The following is a 14587-nucleotide window of genomic DNA, read 5'->3' as shown; positions in this document are numbered from 1 at the left end:
TAAAAGATGTGAATGCTTCTGCAAAGCAGACCCTGATGTTGGGACATCTAGAACAGGTGGGATTAAAAAATAATGACAAAAATACAGAGTGACAGGACAAAAGATCAGCAGCGGGGCAGATTATAGCTCTCTGGGTGGTATTTAACAACGTCATATGTTCTTTCTCTGGCTGCCCCCCTGCAGTCTCATCTGTATCCCAGCCTGTGCAAGAAATGAAGACATGTTCCTGAAAAGTGCAGCCTGCTTTCCTGCCCAGCCCCTGTGCCCTGAGAAGGAGCCATGGCAGAGCTGGACTCTGTCAACACGTGCATCACAAGGGTGAGCTGAACTTGTGCAGGAATGACAGAGATGAATGCTATGTGCATGCATATATATGCATATATATATATATGTTGCATACATATATATATATGTGTGTATCTGTTTAACAGTGCTTTCCCTCTTTAAGACCTGGAGCTCCACAGTAATTCCAGCATGCAGCTCCCTCCAGACTCCCATCTGGAGCAGTTACTTTTCATTATGAGAATAAAGGAAGCATTTACTAGGCATGATTACTTCCATAGAACCATAGAACGACCCATCTGCTTTGCCAGTGGGTTTCACAACTGCTCACTGGGAGGAAAGCATGGGAGGTAGCAATGCTGGCTTGGCTTGGAGGACCCTTCTGCATTTCTTTGAGCCCTATCCCAAACTTTCTCCAGGCAGCCCAAGATGCCACTGACTGAGCATCGTTAGCACTAGCCGAAGCGGAGGGTATGGCTGTAGTTTATGTGATCCACTTGGCAGGTACCTGGGTGCTGTTTTAATGTTTTAGCATCTGTGGAGCTTCAGCCAACTGCTGCAGCTTGCGGTATGTAAAATGAAACTGTTTGGCTCTTACATCCAGTTCTCTTAAGTGTTGCTCTAACCACAGTGCTGGGATGAGGCAATTTTTACTAAGGCTCTAGCTGATTAGTCCTACAGATCCCGTGGCACAGAGAAGACACCTTCACTGAAGGACATCTACGGTATCACATGAGCCATGGCTAGCATTGCCCATTCTCTGATGGGTCTGTGGAGTAGCTGGACCCCAGAGTAGAGGGAGTACCAGAACAAAGGGACCTGGCACCATACAAACAGCCCATGGCTGCTGGGCTGTTTCACAACTACTAGTTTTGGAGCTGCTGCCCCACCTCCTCTCCTTAAGGCAGAGGTTAAGAGCAAGGGACAAAAGAGGATCAGCTTTGCTTAGTGGCAGCAGAAGCCAGCGACCTCAATAGCTGCAGGCTTGGAGCAGGAAGGAGAGGTTTGGGAAGGGCACAGCAGAGCTGGGTAAAGGCACATCATGGGAGGGCTTTGTGCCGCCCTCCCCACCCTCCCTTCACAAGGCTCCCCCAGCACCAAGTGCCCCAAACCTGCCTGTGCCCAGTCCCTGTGGTGGGGTTTGGGCAAAAATGAGAAGCCTTCCCCAGGGACCTAACCAGATGTTTTGGGAACATCCAAGGGTCAAACACTGGCATGTACCTCAGTGTTCAGCAGCAATATGAGCCCCTCCCTGCCCCAGCCACTGTGAGCACAAATTGCAGGCTGCACCTTGTCATCCCAACCAGGCACAGAGGGACACGCAGGCTCACCCACTCGAGTACTGCAGCTTTATTTGAATGAAACAATCCACGTTGAGAGTCTATAGGTTACACGGCGGGTGCGTCAGGGCTGCGGGTGGAGGATGGATGAGGCAACGCTTATAAAACATCTCACCCTGTTTAAAAGGCTCGGTTCAGTCCCTTTGTATTTTGTGCTTTTAACATTGTGGACAGCTTGGTATCGTGGTGGTGAGAGGGTCCCGGCTCCGCTCGGTGATGCTGATGTTGCCCTATCAGATGTGGAGCAGGGATGGGACAAGACGTGGTGGTGATGAGGGAGGCAGATGGAGGATGGGGCTTTGTTGCAGGGTCCCCACCCAGGTTACTGATGGGAAAAGAAAAAAGAGACACTGGAGGACACCCCCTACCTCCCAGTATCCCCAAATACACAGAGTCTGTGTGTAGCTCCTTTGGGAGGGATGTTTCTAAACACTTCTGTCAGGTCAATGCATACTTTCTACTGGCCTTGCTGACCTGGAAGCATGAGAGTGACATAGTTCCACTGGCACTGGATCCCACTGAAGTGGCTCACCATTCATTGGGCCTGAGCTGGTTCTCCCTGCCCCTCGCAAGCCGAGGACAGGATTTTGGTGTGATCCCCTTCTATGGGATCCAGGGATGAAGTCTGCTGCTGATCCCTCCAGGCTGGAAATGAAAAACTTGGTGAGGATAAGTACAGAGCGAGGAGATGGAGTGAAGAAGAGCATGGGAAACACTGTCTGATGCTCATTTCTGGCCAAAGTCAGGAGGTGCCACAGTTGTTTCCCTGTGAGACAGTTGTATCTTGGGTGATGGCCCCTTTCCTCCACTATGTGCACTGTGATACAGGCAGGATGGTTCTGGCTGGGATAAAAGTTCCAAGCACAAACATGCTGGCACCACATTTTCTATCCATTTAGAGATTGTCTCCATGCTGTCAGGCAAGGGCTGTGACCAAAACCACAAAGAGCCACGTATCTGTGGCATCCACATCTTTTGGGGCATGTCCTGAGAGATGAATGCATACTGTGGAGCCCTCTGGGGTGAGACGGTAAATCTGTAAGATCCCAAGAACTGGGAAAACATGCCAAGCTCATCAGTTTGAAAGCACTGACTCTAAGCCACTTTACCCAGTATTAATGCCGCCACTTACATCAATGCACTGAGAAGCTGGGACAGCAGAGAAGGACAAACATTGTGGTTTGATGGGAAGAAAAGGTTACCTCCAGCAAAGTCTGAGAGAGTCTTCTTGTCCCAGGATGTTACACACCAGGGCCTCCAGGAAACAACCAAATAAATGCACAGGAAAGCTCCTTTGCTTTCTGTAAATACCTTCCTCCATTGGCATCTGAATTTTGCCAGGGAAACCTCCAGTGCTCACAAGTCCCACTCTGCTCAACCTCTGTGTGGTACCTGCTGCCGCCTAGACAAAAGACCTGAACACTGCCCCCTGTCAATGCCTGTGGCATTTCAAAGACAGAATGAAATCAATTTTCTCCTCTCACCACAATTTAGTTGCTGTCTGAGCTAACCATGCTGTTTCGGCCTCTTCTGGCTGTTGCTCTGTTTATTGACACCCACAGCTGGTTCTCGAGAACAATGCCCAGTGAGGTAAGACACACCAGATGCCCCCACCTTGGAGGGTGCTCAGGGTTGGAACATGGACAGGGGGAGAAAGGCGAGGACTGGACAGAGATGATGCCGACTCCCAAAGGCACTTTCAAGTACTGTCTCCTCCCTGCTGCATTGCTGCAACACACCCACACCTCAGTTTTCAGCTCTGATCCCTTTACAAGCTGCTAAGATAAACACCTTCACCAGCGCTGGACCTACACTGTGCAAGGAACACCTGGAGACAGCTTCTTCTCAGCACCGTGTTATGTATCACAGTCACCAAAAGGAAAGCAGCTGGTACCTGCCACAGAAGCAGCGAGGCGGACAGGGAAGTGGGGCTGCACTCGCTCTTACCTGGCCGGGGCTCAGCCTGTGCCCTGAGCATCTGTAACGCTGCCAGCAAAGGAGTCACTGCTCACCTGGAGCGGCTGAGCAGGGCTGCCGACATCTGGCATGTTCCAGCTCCTGCTGAGGACCTGCTTTTGCTGATTATCTGAGTCATGCCACAGTTATGCAAGTTTTTAACATCTAGGAGTAACTCTCTCATAACAGCTGGGTTTTACACAACTGAAAGCCACTTTGCTGCCTAAATGGCAGCACTAGAGCCCAGCTCCCTCAGCCTAAGCAGACCTCCACTGGCCAGCAGCAGCATCGGGTCTTTTATCTCCCTACCGACTTGGCTGGTGGACAGGACATACGTATATGCAGAGCGGTACGCAGAGCGGTAGAGCAGCCAGGTACCCTTCACTTGGTTCAATGGTTCAGGCAAGGACCTGGCCACCGCAGCACAAAGCACATCCAGTGCTATGAGCTTTGGGCACCAGCACTGCTGGGGGTATCGGCACTGTGTGAGGGCTGCCCAGTTGCCCCCGCATTATGCTGACTTAGGCCACCCTGGGGCCAACGAGTCTCACTGTAAGCCAAGCATTTATAGCCAAATTCCTCTTTAGCACAACAGTTAATGGAAGCACAAAATTTCACCTCCTTCCACAGCAGCAAACGGTTTAAGGCCATACCAGATCCATGCAAAACCTGGATTTACCACAGACCTTCGCAGCTCTCCACAAAAACCTTTATTTACCCAGCTCTACCTTTGCAACAGCTGCCAGAAAAGATGGTATCTCTCCCTCTCCCCTTCCCTCATTCTCTGCCCTGTGCGGGAAAATCCTTACCACGAAAGGCAGCAGAGGGAAAGGCAGTGCTTGAGTGCTGGGACCCGAGCCCTACCTCCCTTTGCAGCTTCCCTGAGGGATCACCTGTGTGGGCACGGTGGGTTGCTTGGCTTCTTCACGCACAGATGTGCTGAGGATCTGGAGCTGGATCAGTACATTTTCTAGTACAGGTCTGGCTGGGAAATCTGGTCTAAGGGCTTTTCTTTAGTCTCTGTTGCCTAGCATCTGAGCAGCTGCAGGTCAGAGCCTGCCACCAGTGAAATGAATGGCAATGCAGCGTGGAGCTTGTCTTTGCCCTCTTCTTTTCAAGAACACCATGAACAAGCTCTGTTCCATCCTCTCAGCCACCCATGGGGCTTTTGTGAGCCCTCTTTTGCCTCTGATGAAGCCAGGAGGTGACCCACAGTAGGTCTCTGATGTGCCCTGAACATGTGCTCCTGTCTTCTGGCTCCACCACCACCACCCAGGCAGCCCCACCAGCTCCTTAGGCTGTGCCAGGGCTGGAGGGAGCAAGATACAGAAGGTGCCAGCCCAGATCTAGGTGATGCTGAGTGTAACAAGTGCCAGAGGCAGTTATCAGTGGGACCAAGCCCCCCCAGTCCCCTGCAGCCACACAGCACAGGGACACGGTGAGCCTTGCTAACCTGCTGTCAGCCTCTGGTGCTCTCTCTTGTTTTGAGGAAGGATGCTTGATGGCAAAGCAATTCAGCATGCACCTTATACCCAACCCAGGGTCTAGACGCTGGGCACACACTTCACTCAGCCAAAATGGAGTGGGATGGCACTGCTCTTCCATGGGCAAGAGGTGTCCTGGAGACTACAGTTCCCTGCAAGCTGCATTGCCTCCCTCTCTAGACAGGCAGGTTGGGTGAAGCTGGCCCTGGGCTGTCCTGCAGTACTTCTCAGGGTGTTTAAGGCCTCCGGGCCACAAGTGGCTGTCTGCAGTTTGATGTGACCATACCAGGCTGTAAGTAGCCATCAGAAGACCCCAGAATCCCCCTGTGGTGGGCTAGGTAGTGGCAGATGGTGAGCCAAACTGGTGTCTTCCAAGGGGAGTACTGAAAAACACATATATACCACAGCTATTATTTGGGATGCTGAGTGTGTCGGGGCTACTCAGCACCCTGCTGGAAACCACCAGCTGCCAGTTATTACCATGAAGTGTAAATTGGGTCCTGTTAAAATGCAATTTCCAGAGCTCTCCAGCACTTGTTTTTCTGCAAATGCCTTTTGTCTGCATTAAATGCCTTCTCAGGCCAAGTGAGATGAGCGGTTATCAGTGGGGCCAAAGCAAATACAAATGGTGGCAACACCTGGCTTCTCCTGAGCCTGCACAGGGTCCTGCTGCTGTACGCTTGCTGTCTCTACATACTGGGGTGCACCCGCATTGAGGGCAGCCTGGAAAAGACAACATGTCAGGGCAGTTTAATGGAGAAAGAGCGAGGGATCAAAACTGGTCTCTACCAACGCCAGGCGTGTGAGAAGGCCTCCTTTTTGCACAGGAGATAGACACAATGCAACTTCTTGTCCTCATAAAAAGCAAGGTCCTGTTCCCCGGGGGCAAGAGCCAGGCAGCGCTTGGCTGCAGTACCACGTCCCACTGCACCCAGCTCAATGCACAGAGCCCACCGCGATGTGCCCCTCCGTGCTATTGCTAGGCTGTCCGAAGGCACACAGAGTCGAAGGGGTGCTGCAGCATTTCCAGGGAAAGATGGATGTCTGCATGACTCTGACAGATGAAAGGGGACTGAAACAGCAACACCCTGAAGCAGCAACTCCCTGAGCTCTCTGTCTTAAGGCAAAAGTCTGTCTCTTCCAGTGGGGTGAGGTGGCACCATTTACCTCATCTAGGAGGGAAAATGCCCCGGTTCCTTTGTCTGTCCCTGCCTGGGGCAGCTGGGGTCCCTCAGGGCAGCGTGAAAGATGCCCTGACTCTTCCCACAGGTAAAACTCCCTGCCTTGGCCCCTCTGAGAGCTAGGGGGGGAGCAGGGCTTGCTCCTCCACCACCTTGCCCAAGGATTGCTTCACCCTGAAGACAAGGCTCAGGGCAGCGATGGTGTGGTGGAGGGATGCCTCTCCCACCCACGCCGATTGCTGCTCCCAGTGACTGTCCCTGCCAGGCTGACAAGTGCAGGGCACCAACACAAAAGCAGGGTGCTTTTCCTGGCACCGAGTGATAGGGATGGACTGGGAAGGAGGAATTCAGCCCCTGCTCTCCCTTTGGTACTGAAGCATTTCCATGTTGTTCTGGAGTAGTGCACCCACAGGATTTCATATCTAAATAAATTAAATTTCTGTACTCTGAATAGCAATAGGGAATAAAATACAATTTGTGTCATGTTTACTATACTCATTCATACATCCATAAATTATTTTTGCAAGAAATTCACCAGCCTAAACGTCTGCCCCCCGCCCCCTACTTTTTCCCTGATTGCCACTCTATTGCCTTCCAGAAGAAAGCTACTTCCCAAAGGAAAGGTTCCATATCACTGCTGCTACAGCTGCTCTTCAGGCAGCACACTATGCAGCTCTGCTGGGGCAGCTCTGCACGCGTGCCCATCACAATGCTTCACTTCAGGAGTTCCCGATCCATTTGTGCACTATGCAAAGTTTTTCATATAGATAAAATGCTTTTTCACTCCCATACGGCTGGGAAGAGTTGCGCTCAGGCATTCCAAATTACTTAACTCCAGATCAAATGAAACATATTAGCTCCATCGCTTTTCAGTGGCTGGTCTACATGGAAGGAAAATAGTCTATTGCTATTACCAGCCTGGAGTTGCTTTTCAGATCAAGTGGTAGGAATTGATGTTCATATTGTTAAACACCGTGGATTAAAGTCCTGTTGATGAGCTGTTATTTGGACTTGCACTGAACTGTGGAAAATTATAATAAAAAAGTGTATTTTTCAGAATACAATGCACAACTACAAAAAGAGGTTTCAAATGGAAGTTTCTTTGTAAGCCCCACTTGTAACTACACAGCACCATTCACTACTACTAATATCTACAACTTATACCCAGGAGCCTGCACACTCACATATTTTCTGTTTTATACCCTGGAAAAAAAAAAAAAGAAATCAAGTATATATTGGCTAACACCCACACAGCATTCTTTGTAATGTATTTCTACAACTACCAAGCAGAGGTCTCCTTGTAAATAAAAGCAGTCTCTTAAATTTATATTGCACTTTTCTTCTGCAGGGACTTCCATACTATGTACAGGAATAATCTCCACCATCACTGAAGTGCAGCCACTTCTGGAGTGGAATAAAGCACCTACTTGGTGGGCAGGGCAACATAAAACATCAGGAAGAGAAACATGATGTTGGAACCACAATAGATATTTAAGAAGACATTCTGTAATTAAGTTTAAGGACTGTAATTTAGCCAGAACAGTGAAAAGTGTGAGGGAATCTTTAATTGCAAGGGGTAAAGAGCATGGCTTTGTATCTCACCTGGGTTGGACTACCACCGCAAGGAGAATTGTCCTCTCAAGCATGGGGTAGTAAACCACAAATGCCACTGCCCCCAGAGAGGAGGGACATTGCCTCCCCCCCCCCCCCAGCCCCATCACTGCACAGCTTCTCATCCTTGCTGCTGAAGTGCCTCCTTCCTCTGCTACGCTCTCTCAGCACATCTGGCAGGGAAATGAGGTCCTTCCTTTTGGCCGCGGTACTTCTGAGAAGCTGAGGCACTTGGGTTAATGACTTTCCCCCAAACTCACCACCAGCTGCTTTCTGGCAAGAGATCACGGAACTGAGGTCTAAGCGGGAAGGGGCTCCCTGAAACTTTTACCGAAGCCGACAGGCCCACGCCTGACAGCAGGAGAAGGCTTCACTTCTGGCTGGGGTGCTGTCCTTGCTCTGCCCCGGACCCACTGCCACCAACAGGCTTCTTGCCCTCTGCACCACGGGTCATGTTGGTGAGGCATTTTCATCCTTCCTTGCAGGAGCTGGCAGCAGGGCTTGGACAGTCTCCCTGCAGGTGTCCATTTCTAAAATTGTGGTGCTCTTTTGCTGGCACTTGCCTCACAGATAATGCTTTTCCATGATCCTGAACATGGATTTGTTTAACAGGCAGCACCTGCCCAGCCCCACAGCACCTCTGCTGCCCAATAAACATTAGCAAGACATGGTCATGCTACCCTGGCTAAGCAGCCAGTAGAAGCAAGGCCACAAGGGTCTTTGTCTCAGAGCCTAAAAGGTGAGATGGTTGCCCTGGGCTATTGCATACTGATGGGGAAATGCTCCTGTCTCCACCTCCTGCCCAGCAGAAGTCCCCTGGAACCAACAACGTAAAACAAATGTTTTGCTGCTGACAGATCAGGAGCCATCATGAAGCACCCAAGGGCCCCTGGAAAGCACTGTCTCTCTCCTAGGAGTTAAAGTGGACTCTTACTGGGAGTGGGGTGATGACTTCTGGCCTCCAACAAGCATGGAGGAAACGAAGAGCATAGGACTGGACTAAAAGAACTCAGCTAAAAGATGATGGTGGCACTGGCTGCCCTTGAAAATGGCAACAGGCAGCAAGAAACAGAAATGCTGTTGGCACCCACATCATCCCACAACACTGCCTGGCCCTGGGAGACAGCCACAGGTCTCCTGGTCAAATGTGCAGTGTGATCAAGGTCTGGCTCTGGAAGGAGGAGTGGAGACAGAAAAGACTCAGTCCTTATTCTTGGAAGTGGTGAAAAGCAACAAGAGCAAGGGAGACCTGTGTCACTCCCTCTCACCGTCTTGTAAGGCCTCCTGCAAAGGAGGTCCCCTTGTCCCTCAGAGCTGATGTCCATCCTTTCTCCATTGGTGGCCAGGGAGCATTAGCACAGATGAATGCCCTGCCAGGAGCTAGAGAGTGATGGCTTTCAAGACTTCAAACTGAATCTCTTGGGAGTTAAGTAAGAGCTTTACCCCTCCATCAGTAGAGGAAATGAGGCACCAGCTGCTCCTGGAAGCTGAGCAATGCAGGAGGCAGCTAATAATATTCAGGTGATTTTAGACAAACACAGTTGTCTCAGAGAAGCTAATATATCCATCAGAAATGTGTAGGGAGCCATGGGTACTGGGGGCCCTGGTGAGAGAGCTAGCTCATCGTACACCTGTGGTGCCCCAGATAGGGAGTTTGGATGGGGTGTCCCTTAGGGGGGAAGAGTCCCACTTAATTAACGGCCAGAGCATGGGCTAGTAAACCCCAGTTCACAGTCCTGTGGGGATAACTCTGCCCTGTGCAGGGAGATAAGTCACGCCAGGAGCTGCCTGCAGTTGCAACAAGGTTATGACAGCTCCCATTTAGCTGGCGCAGGGCAGACCCTTCTCTTGGGGCTTCATCTGGAGCAGCACATGCCTCCACCCTGAGGAGGTCAGGCCAGACCTGCTGCAGGATTGCAGCACAGAGAGACACCAGCTTTACCCTTCCATGATGCCAGCAGGAAAAAGGTGAATTTCCCCCATTGCTGTTCCCCTATTCCTTGGTGGCAAATGGGGCCACAGTTTAGCACAAGCCCCTCTTTTGGGACAAGCATCCTGGCTCCATCCTTCTTGGGGCACTTTCCTGCCTGTTTCACCTTTCAGCTCCTCTGCCCACTGCTTTGGCAGTGGAAGCCGAGTGCCTGCAGGACTGCATGAGCTGACAAAATTCAGCCGCCTCTCCCCTGAGCAGTGATGCTGTTGCCGCGCTTTGCCCATGCTGCCAGTAACACGCGGCGCATGCTAAAAGGCCTCAGAAGGTGAGAGGGCAGCATCAGAGCTGCCTGAGCTGCTGGCCCAGGGGCTGGGTCATGGGCATGGGAGCCGCTGTCTGGTTGAAGAAGGTTTAAATACCTGACTCTTTCCATAATCCACAAGGTCTGAGGTGGGGGAAGTTAAGCAATGGAATGAAAGACCAAAATAAATAGGTACCGAAAGAGAGGCAGAGAAGCAATCCTGGGCTCAAGGTTGAGACGACTGTCATCCAACCATTCCAGAGGGCAGCCAATGTGCAACTGCTCTCCCCTTCCCATCCCGCCCCACCCCACCCCATCCCTCAACCCCACAGAGACACCTTTTTGTCTGCAGCTCTGACCTGCTCTCATAGTTTCTCCACCCAGCAAGAGTGCTGAGAGAAAGTAAGAGGCGCTCAGAGGCCAACGCTGCAGCCGGATCCAGCTGGGAATTCTCCACCACTTAGTATGGTCCATGTGATGGGTCCCTTCCTGCTCCATCTTCTTCAGGCTGGTGGGTGAGAAGCACAGAGTGGTGGGGAAAGGGCAAAGCAAACCACACAGGGGGCAATTAAATACATGAGAGCCTGGAAGATGCGGATGGATGGAGATACTGAAGCACATGCGGTGCGAGGCAAGATGCTCTGGCCACCGGCACGTGGGGTGGCTGCTGCCCCACGGCCGAGGCTGGCGTTGCTGCAGGGAGCTGCAGCTGGAGTGGGGCAGCCCCAGCCAGTGGGAAAGCATGGGGAGACGAGGGGAGTACTGCGATATATCATCCGCTAAGCTGTGGGCTCTGCAGTAAAGAAGGTAACTGTTCTGGTAGAAATTTGTGCTTTAATATATTTTTGTTTGTTTGTTTAAAACAAGTTCCCACTTCCCTGAGGAAGCCCTGTCCGACATTCCCAAGGAAACATGGGGGTGTTTTTTCCTCCTTCATTTGCTCTTCACACTTCTTCATTCCTATTTTTTGTCCTTCATTCCTTCTTTTCTGTGTGTTTCTGTTTCTTTCCTTCCTTCCTCTCTCTCTCACTCTCTCGTGCACGTGCTGTTAAAAAAATTTTGTCTTTATTTTTAAATTTTGTTCTAGACATTATGACTTTCTCAAGGAGTGCTCCAGTTCTGAACCAGATCCCTTTGCGTGGTCATGCCTGTCAGTCTTTGGTAACATATGGACACTTTGGTGTGCCAGTGAGGAGGGGAGGAAGAGGAGCAGAGGTGGCTGAGTAGGAAAGGAGCAGGAATGTCTCGGTCTGAAGACAGGAGCGCTCACTTGCCATCATCTGAGCAGCACGTAAAGGAAGAAAGTCAATGGGCCACAAAGACAAGGGCTGTGCAGGGCTGGGACGCCGCTTCCTGGAAGAGCAACCGCTGCCAGGCAAGAAGATAGAAAAAGAATTAGTGATGGGATGAATTCAGACCACATCAAACAAGTCAGTGCACATGCATGTCTTAGACTCTCCTCCCACCTTGAACCTCGAAGCACCTCCCAGATTTGTTGGAAGATCTTTCTAGCCTTCCCTAGACATTCTTAAGGCTTCCCAAAATTATTTATTTTCTAACTCGGGAGAAAAGGTTGAATCTTGGTTACTTTTGCGATCCAATCCTCCTTTCCTCCCCAGAAGGTTCAACTTGAGTCAAGCAAAAGGTTCTGCTTGTGTTTTGCTTAGAACCTGGCCACCCTAGCCTGAAACACACCTTTAAGTGCACCTGAAATTTTGAAACTTTAAGTGTGTTCTGATTTTTTTGATGTTTGTTTTCCCCTTCACCTTTGGAGTTAAGAAAATTGCTGAATGTGACTCTTCCTTAACAAGGTTTTTTCCTTCAAAAATAAATAAGGCAAATGGAACCTTGCTCACAAGTACCTGTCTGGCTCTGGTTTGCACTCCGAACATCTGCTCTCCTGCCCACCTGAGGCATGTTATCGAGGGCACAGGACTAAGGCACGAGGCACACCAGTGATCCCCACCCAAGGACTAATGCCTATGTACTACTTATGCACCTCGCTACGGCTTCAACCATCTCATTGGTTGAGTCCCACCAACATGTCAATGTGCTCTGAAATCAGCTGCGTGTCCCCACCACATGCATTCACATATGTACTCCCACCAACTCGTTTGCCTCTGAGGCACACACACTCTCACCCTTATTTGGTCCAATTGGCTTCCTTGGACAGTCCCCCTTTTTCAGAGTGACATCATCGATAGCAATGTCCCCTTCATAGCTTGAGCCCCGGACACCTTCGAAGATGATCTGCAAGCAGAGCACGGGACAGAGCCCAGCGTGAGACTGCAGTTGTGGAGGACCCTTCCCACACTTCTGCGGAGGTGAGCAGCGCACAGACCAGATCTTATCAGGTCCCCAAGTGAATGATTCCTTCCTGTTTTTCCAGTACTCAATAGGATCTGGAGAGCCGGATCCCACTGCTTACGGGACCAACCCCCGTGTGCTGAGTGTCTGCAGAGTAATAAATGAGCATGAAGAGCTCTGCTTTATTAAGTGTACTGCACTAACAAACCAACCAACACTGAACAGTGCTAGCAAGAGTAACTATTCTTATTTATTATTTTAAATAATAATAAGAGTAATTATTCTTACTTATTATTTCGAAGAACCCGAAAGCATGCTGGTTGTTTTGCCACAGTGCCACAGCTTACCAACCTGCACAGACCCAGCTCCCACGAACAACCCGACAACAGCAAAATAGCATGTTGGGCAAAAGCACCAGCAATAAACGATGCAGTAACAGAGCAGCCCACTTCCTGGGTGTGCATCCCTGACTCAGTGAGCAGACAGAGTGCCCAGTTTGTACTCACAAGCTGTCCTAGAGCCCTAAACCAGGGGAAGGGTGGGGGTGGGCTCTTGCAGCACATGCTAGAAGAAACCTCTAGGGCCCAAAGTCACCAACAAGGACAGCATGCCCCAGCTGCTGAACACCAAGAGACCTGTCGCAGACCTGGTACCAGAAAGAGCTCTTTGACAAGCAGTTTCCAGACCAGCAATAATCAGAAAATTTATAGTGCCAAACTGACGCTTGCACATAACACAATGGGTGGCTTCAGAGAGAAGAGGATTTGATTTCTGTTCATGCATCAAGCTTTTGCCTTGCCCCAGTTACCCTGGGGGTGCAGAGCTCCCAGTGCCCCCTCCCTGTGCCTGACCAGCCCTTGTGCCATAGAAGGAGACGTCTGCTGGGAAGTCTCCTAGAGCCCATGGCACACGGGCAGGACAGGTGGCAGGTGGACCTGACTTACCTGGAAGGGTCCAGGTGGGTTGATGGGCACGTGTGCCTGCTGCCACATGTTCCCCCGGTTCCCACTGAGCGACCAGACCTGAGTGTCGATGGCTCGCTTGTTCCGCACACGAACAAGCAGGTTCAAGGAGCCTGTAAGAGAGAAACCAGGCGCTGGCAAGCCAAGGCAGGCAGGCGACCCCCGGGCTGGTGCCTGGCATAGCTCTGAGGCTCTGCCTCAAGCCACGGCTTTATGCCCTGGCCGGCCCAAGGACAGCCTGCAGAGCCCCAGCAGTAACCTTTGGAGGGAGCCAGCTTTCTCCTGGGTCGATGGGCAAGTGCCACGGGCAATGTTTCATCCATCTGGGCTTCCCAAGGGAGGACACAGACCCAGATGAAGGCAGAGAGGACAGGATGAGGAAGAAGCAGTCTGTAGCATGGCTGGGGTGGCACAGGAAGGGGGTGGCAGAAATGCTAGCTTCAAGTGACCTTCAGTGACATCCCATGTGACCTCCTGCTTGAAGCTGTCTCCAGCTCTACATGAGGGCAGCACGGCTTTGCCTGGGCAAGTCTTGAAATCCCCTGAGGAAATCAACTTTTCCTAACGTCCAGTATGAACTGCCAGTGCTACCACATGTGGCTGCTGTTTTCTATTATATTAATACTACTGATAAGATTTTGGCTCTGTTTTCTTTGAAACTACCCTTCAGACAAAGGGGTGCCAAGGGCTGATAGCAGCCTTCTCTCTGCCACACTGAGCAAGTTCGGCTCCCTCAGCCTCGCTTCCCTAAGACTTCTGCTCTTGGCCCTTGCCTATCCTGATGCCCCACTGTTGGACTCACACCAGTTTCTCTACATCCCACTTGAACTGGAGTCCAGGACACATGTTTGCTTCTCCCCAGTCACCACTAACACCTGATATATGCTGTGCAGCTTACAGCCCTCTCCTTGCCCTGGCCCTGGCCATCAGCTGCAGAAACACAACCTGTGTCCTCAGCTGCCACTTGCCCTGGAAGAAGCCTTGGAGCAAGCAGCTGCTCTTTGCTACTGCTGGGTGGCATCGCCTGTACCACAGTGCCTGTACAAGCCCAGCCCCATATTTTCAGAAGGACACAAAGATCCTGTGAATGAACACCAACTTCGAGTTCTTTCAAACAAAACAATTCCCTAAAGGTTTCATCTGCCATTAAACCAAAACCAAACCAAACAAATCTCAAGGCATTTCCAGGTCTCACTTTGAAAACAGTGTCGCAGGCCCCTACCCTCCACC

General features: G+C 50.9%; 1 protein-coding gene across 2 annotated transcripts in view; it reads right to left on the bottom strand.

The window, feature by feature from the left end:
• Positions 1–1622: 1622 nt before the first annotated feature.
• Positions 1623–14587, bottom strand: part of MDGA1 (MAM domain containing glycosylphosphatidylinositol anchor 1) — a 154993-nt gene continuing 142028 nt past the window's right edge. For both annotated transcript variants that reach the window (XM_056357701.1, XM_056357702.1), the window contains exons 15-18: positions 13340–13470; positions 12230–12338; positions 10448–11456; positions 1623–2267 (exon numbers count right to left, since the gene is read on the bottom strand). In XM_056357701.1, the coding sequence (XP_056213676.1) occupies positions 11365–11456; positions 12230–12338; positions 13340–13470 (332 nt within the window). In that variant the 3' untranslated portion in view covers positions 1623–2267; positions 10448–11364. The remainder of the gene's footprint in view (positions 2268–10447; positions 11457–12229; positions 12339–13339; positions 13471–14587) is intronic.

Source organism: Falco biarmicus, chromosome 12 (assembly GCF_023638135.1).
Source record: "Falco biarmicus isolate bFalBia1 chromosome 12, bFalBia1.pri, whole genome shotgun sequence".
Classification (NCBI taxonomy): Eukaryota; Metazoa; Chordata; class Aves; order Falconiformes; family Falconidae; genus Falco; species Falco biarmicus.
The sequence above is the reverse complement of the archived record's forward strand: the minus strand, read 5'-3'. Positions and strand labels throughout refer to the sequence as shown.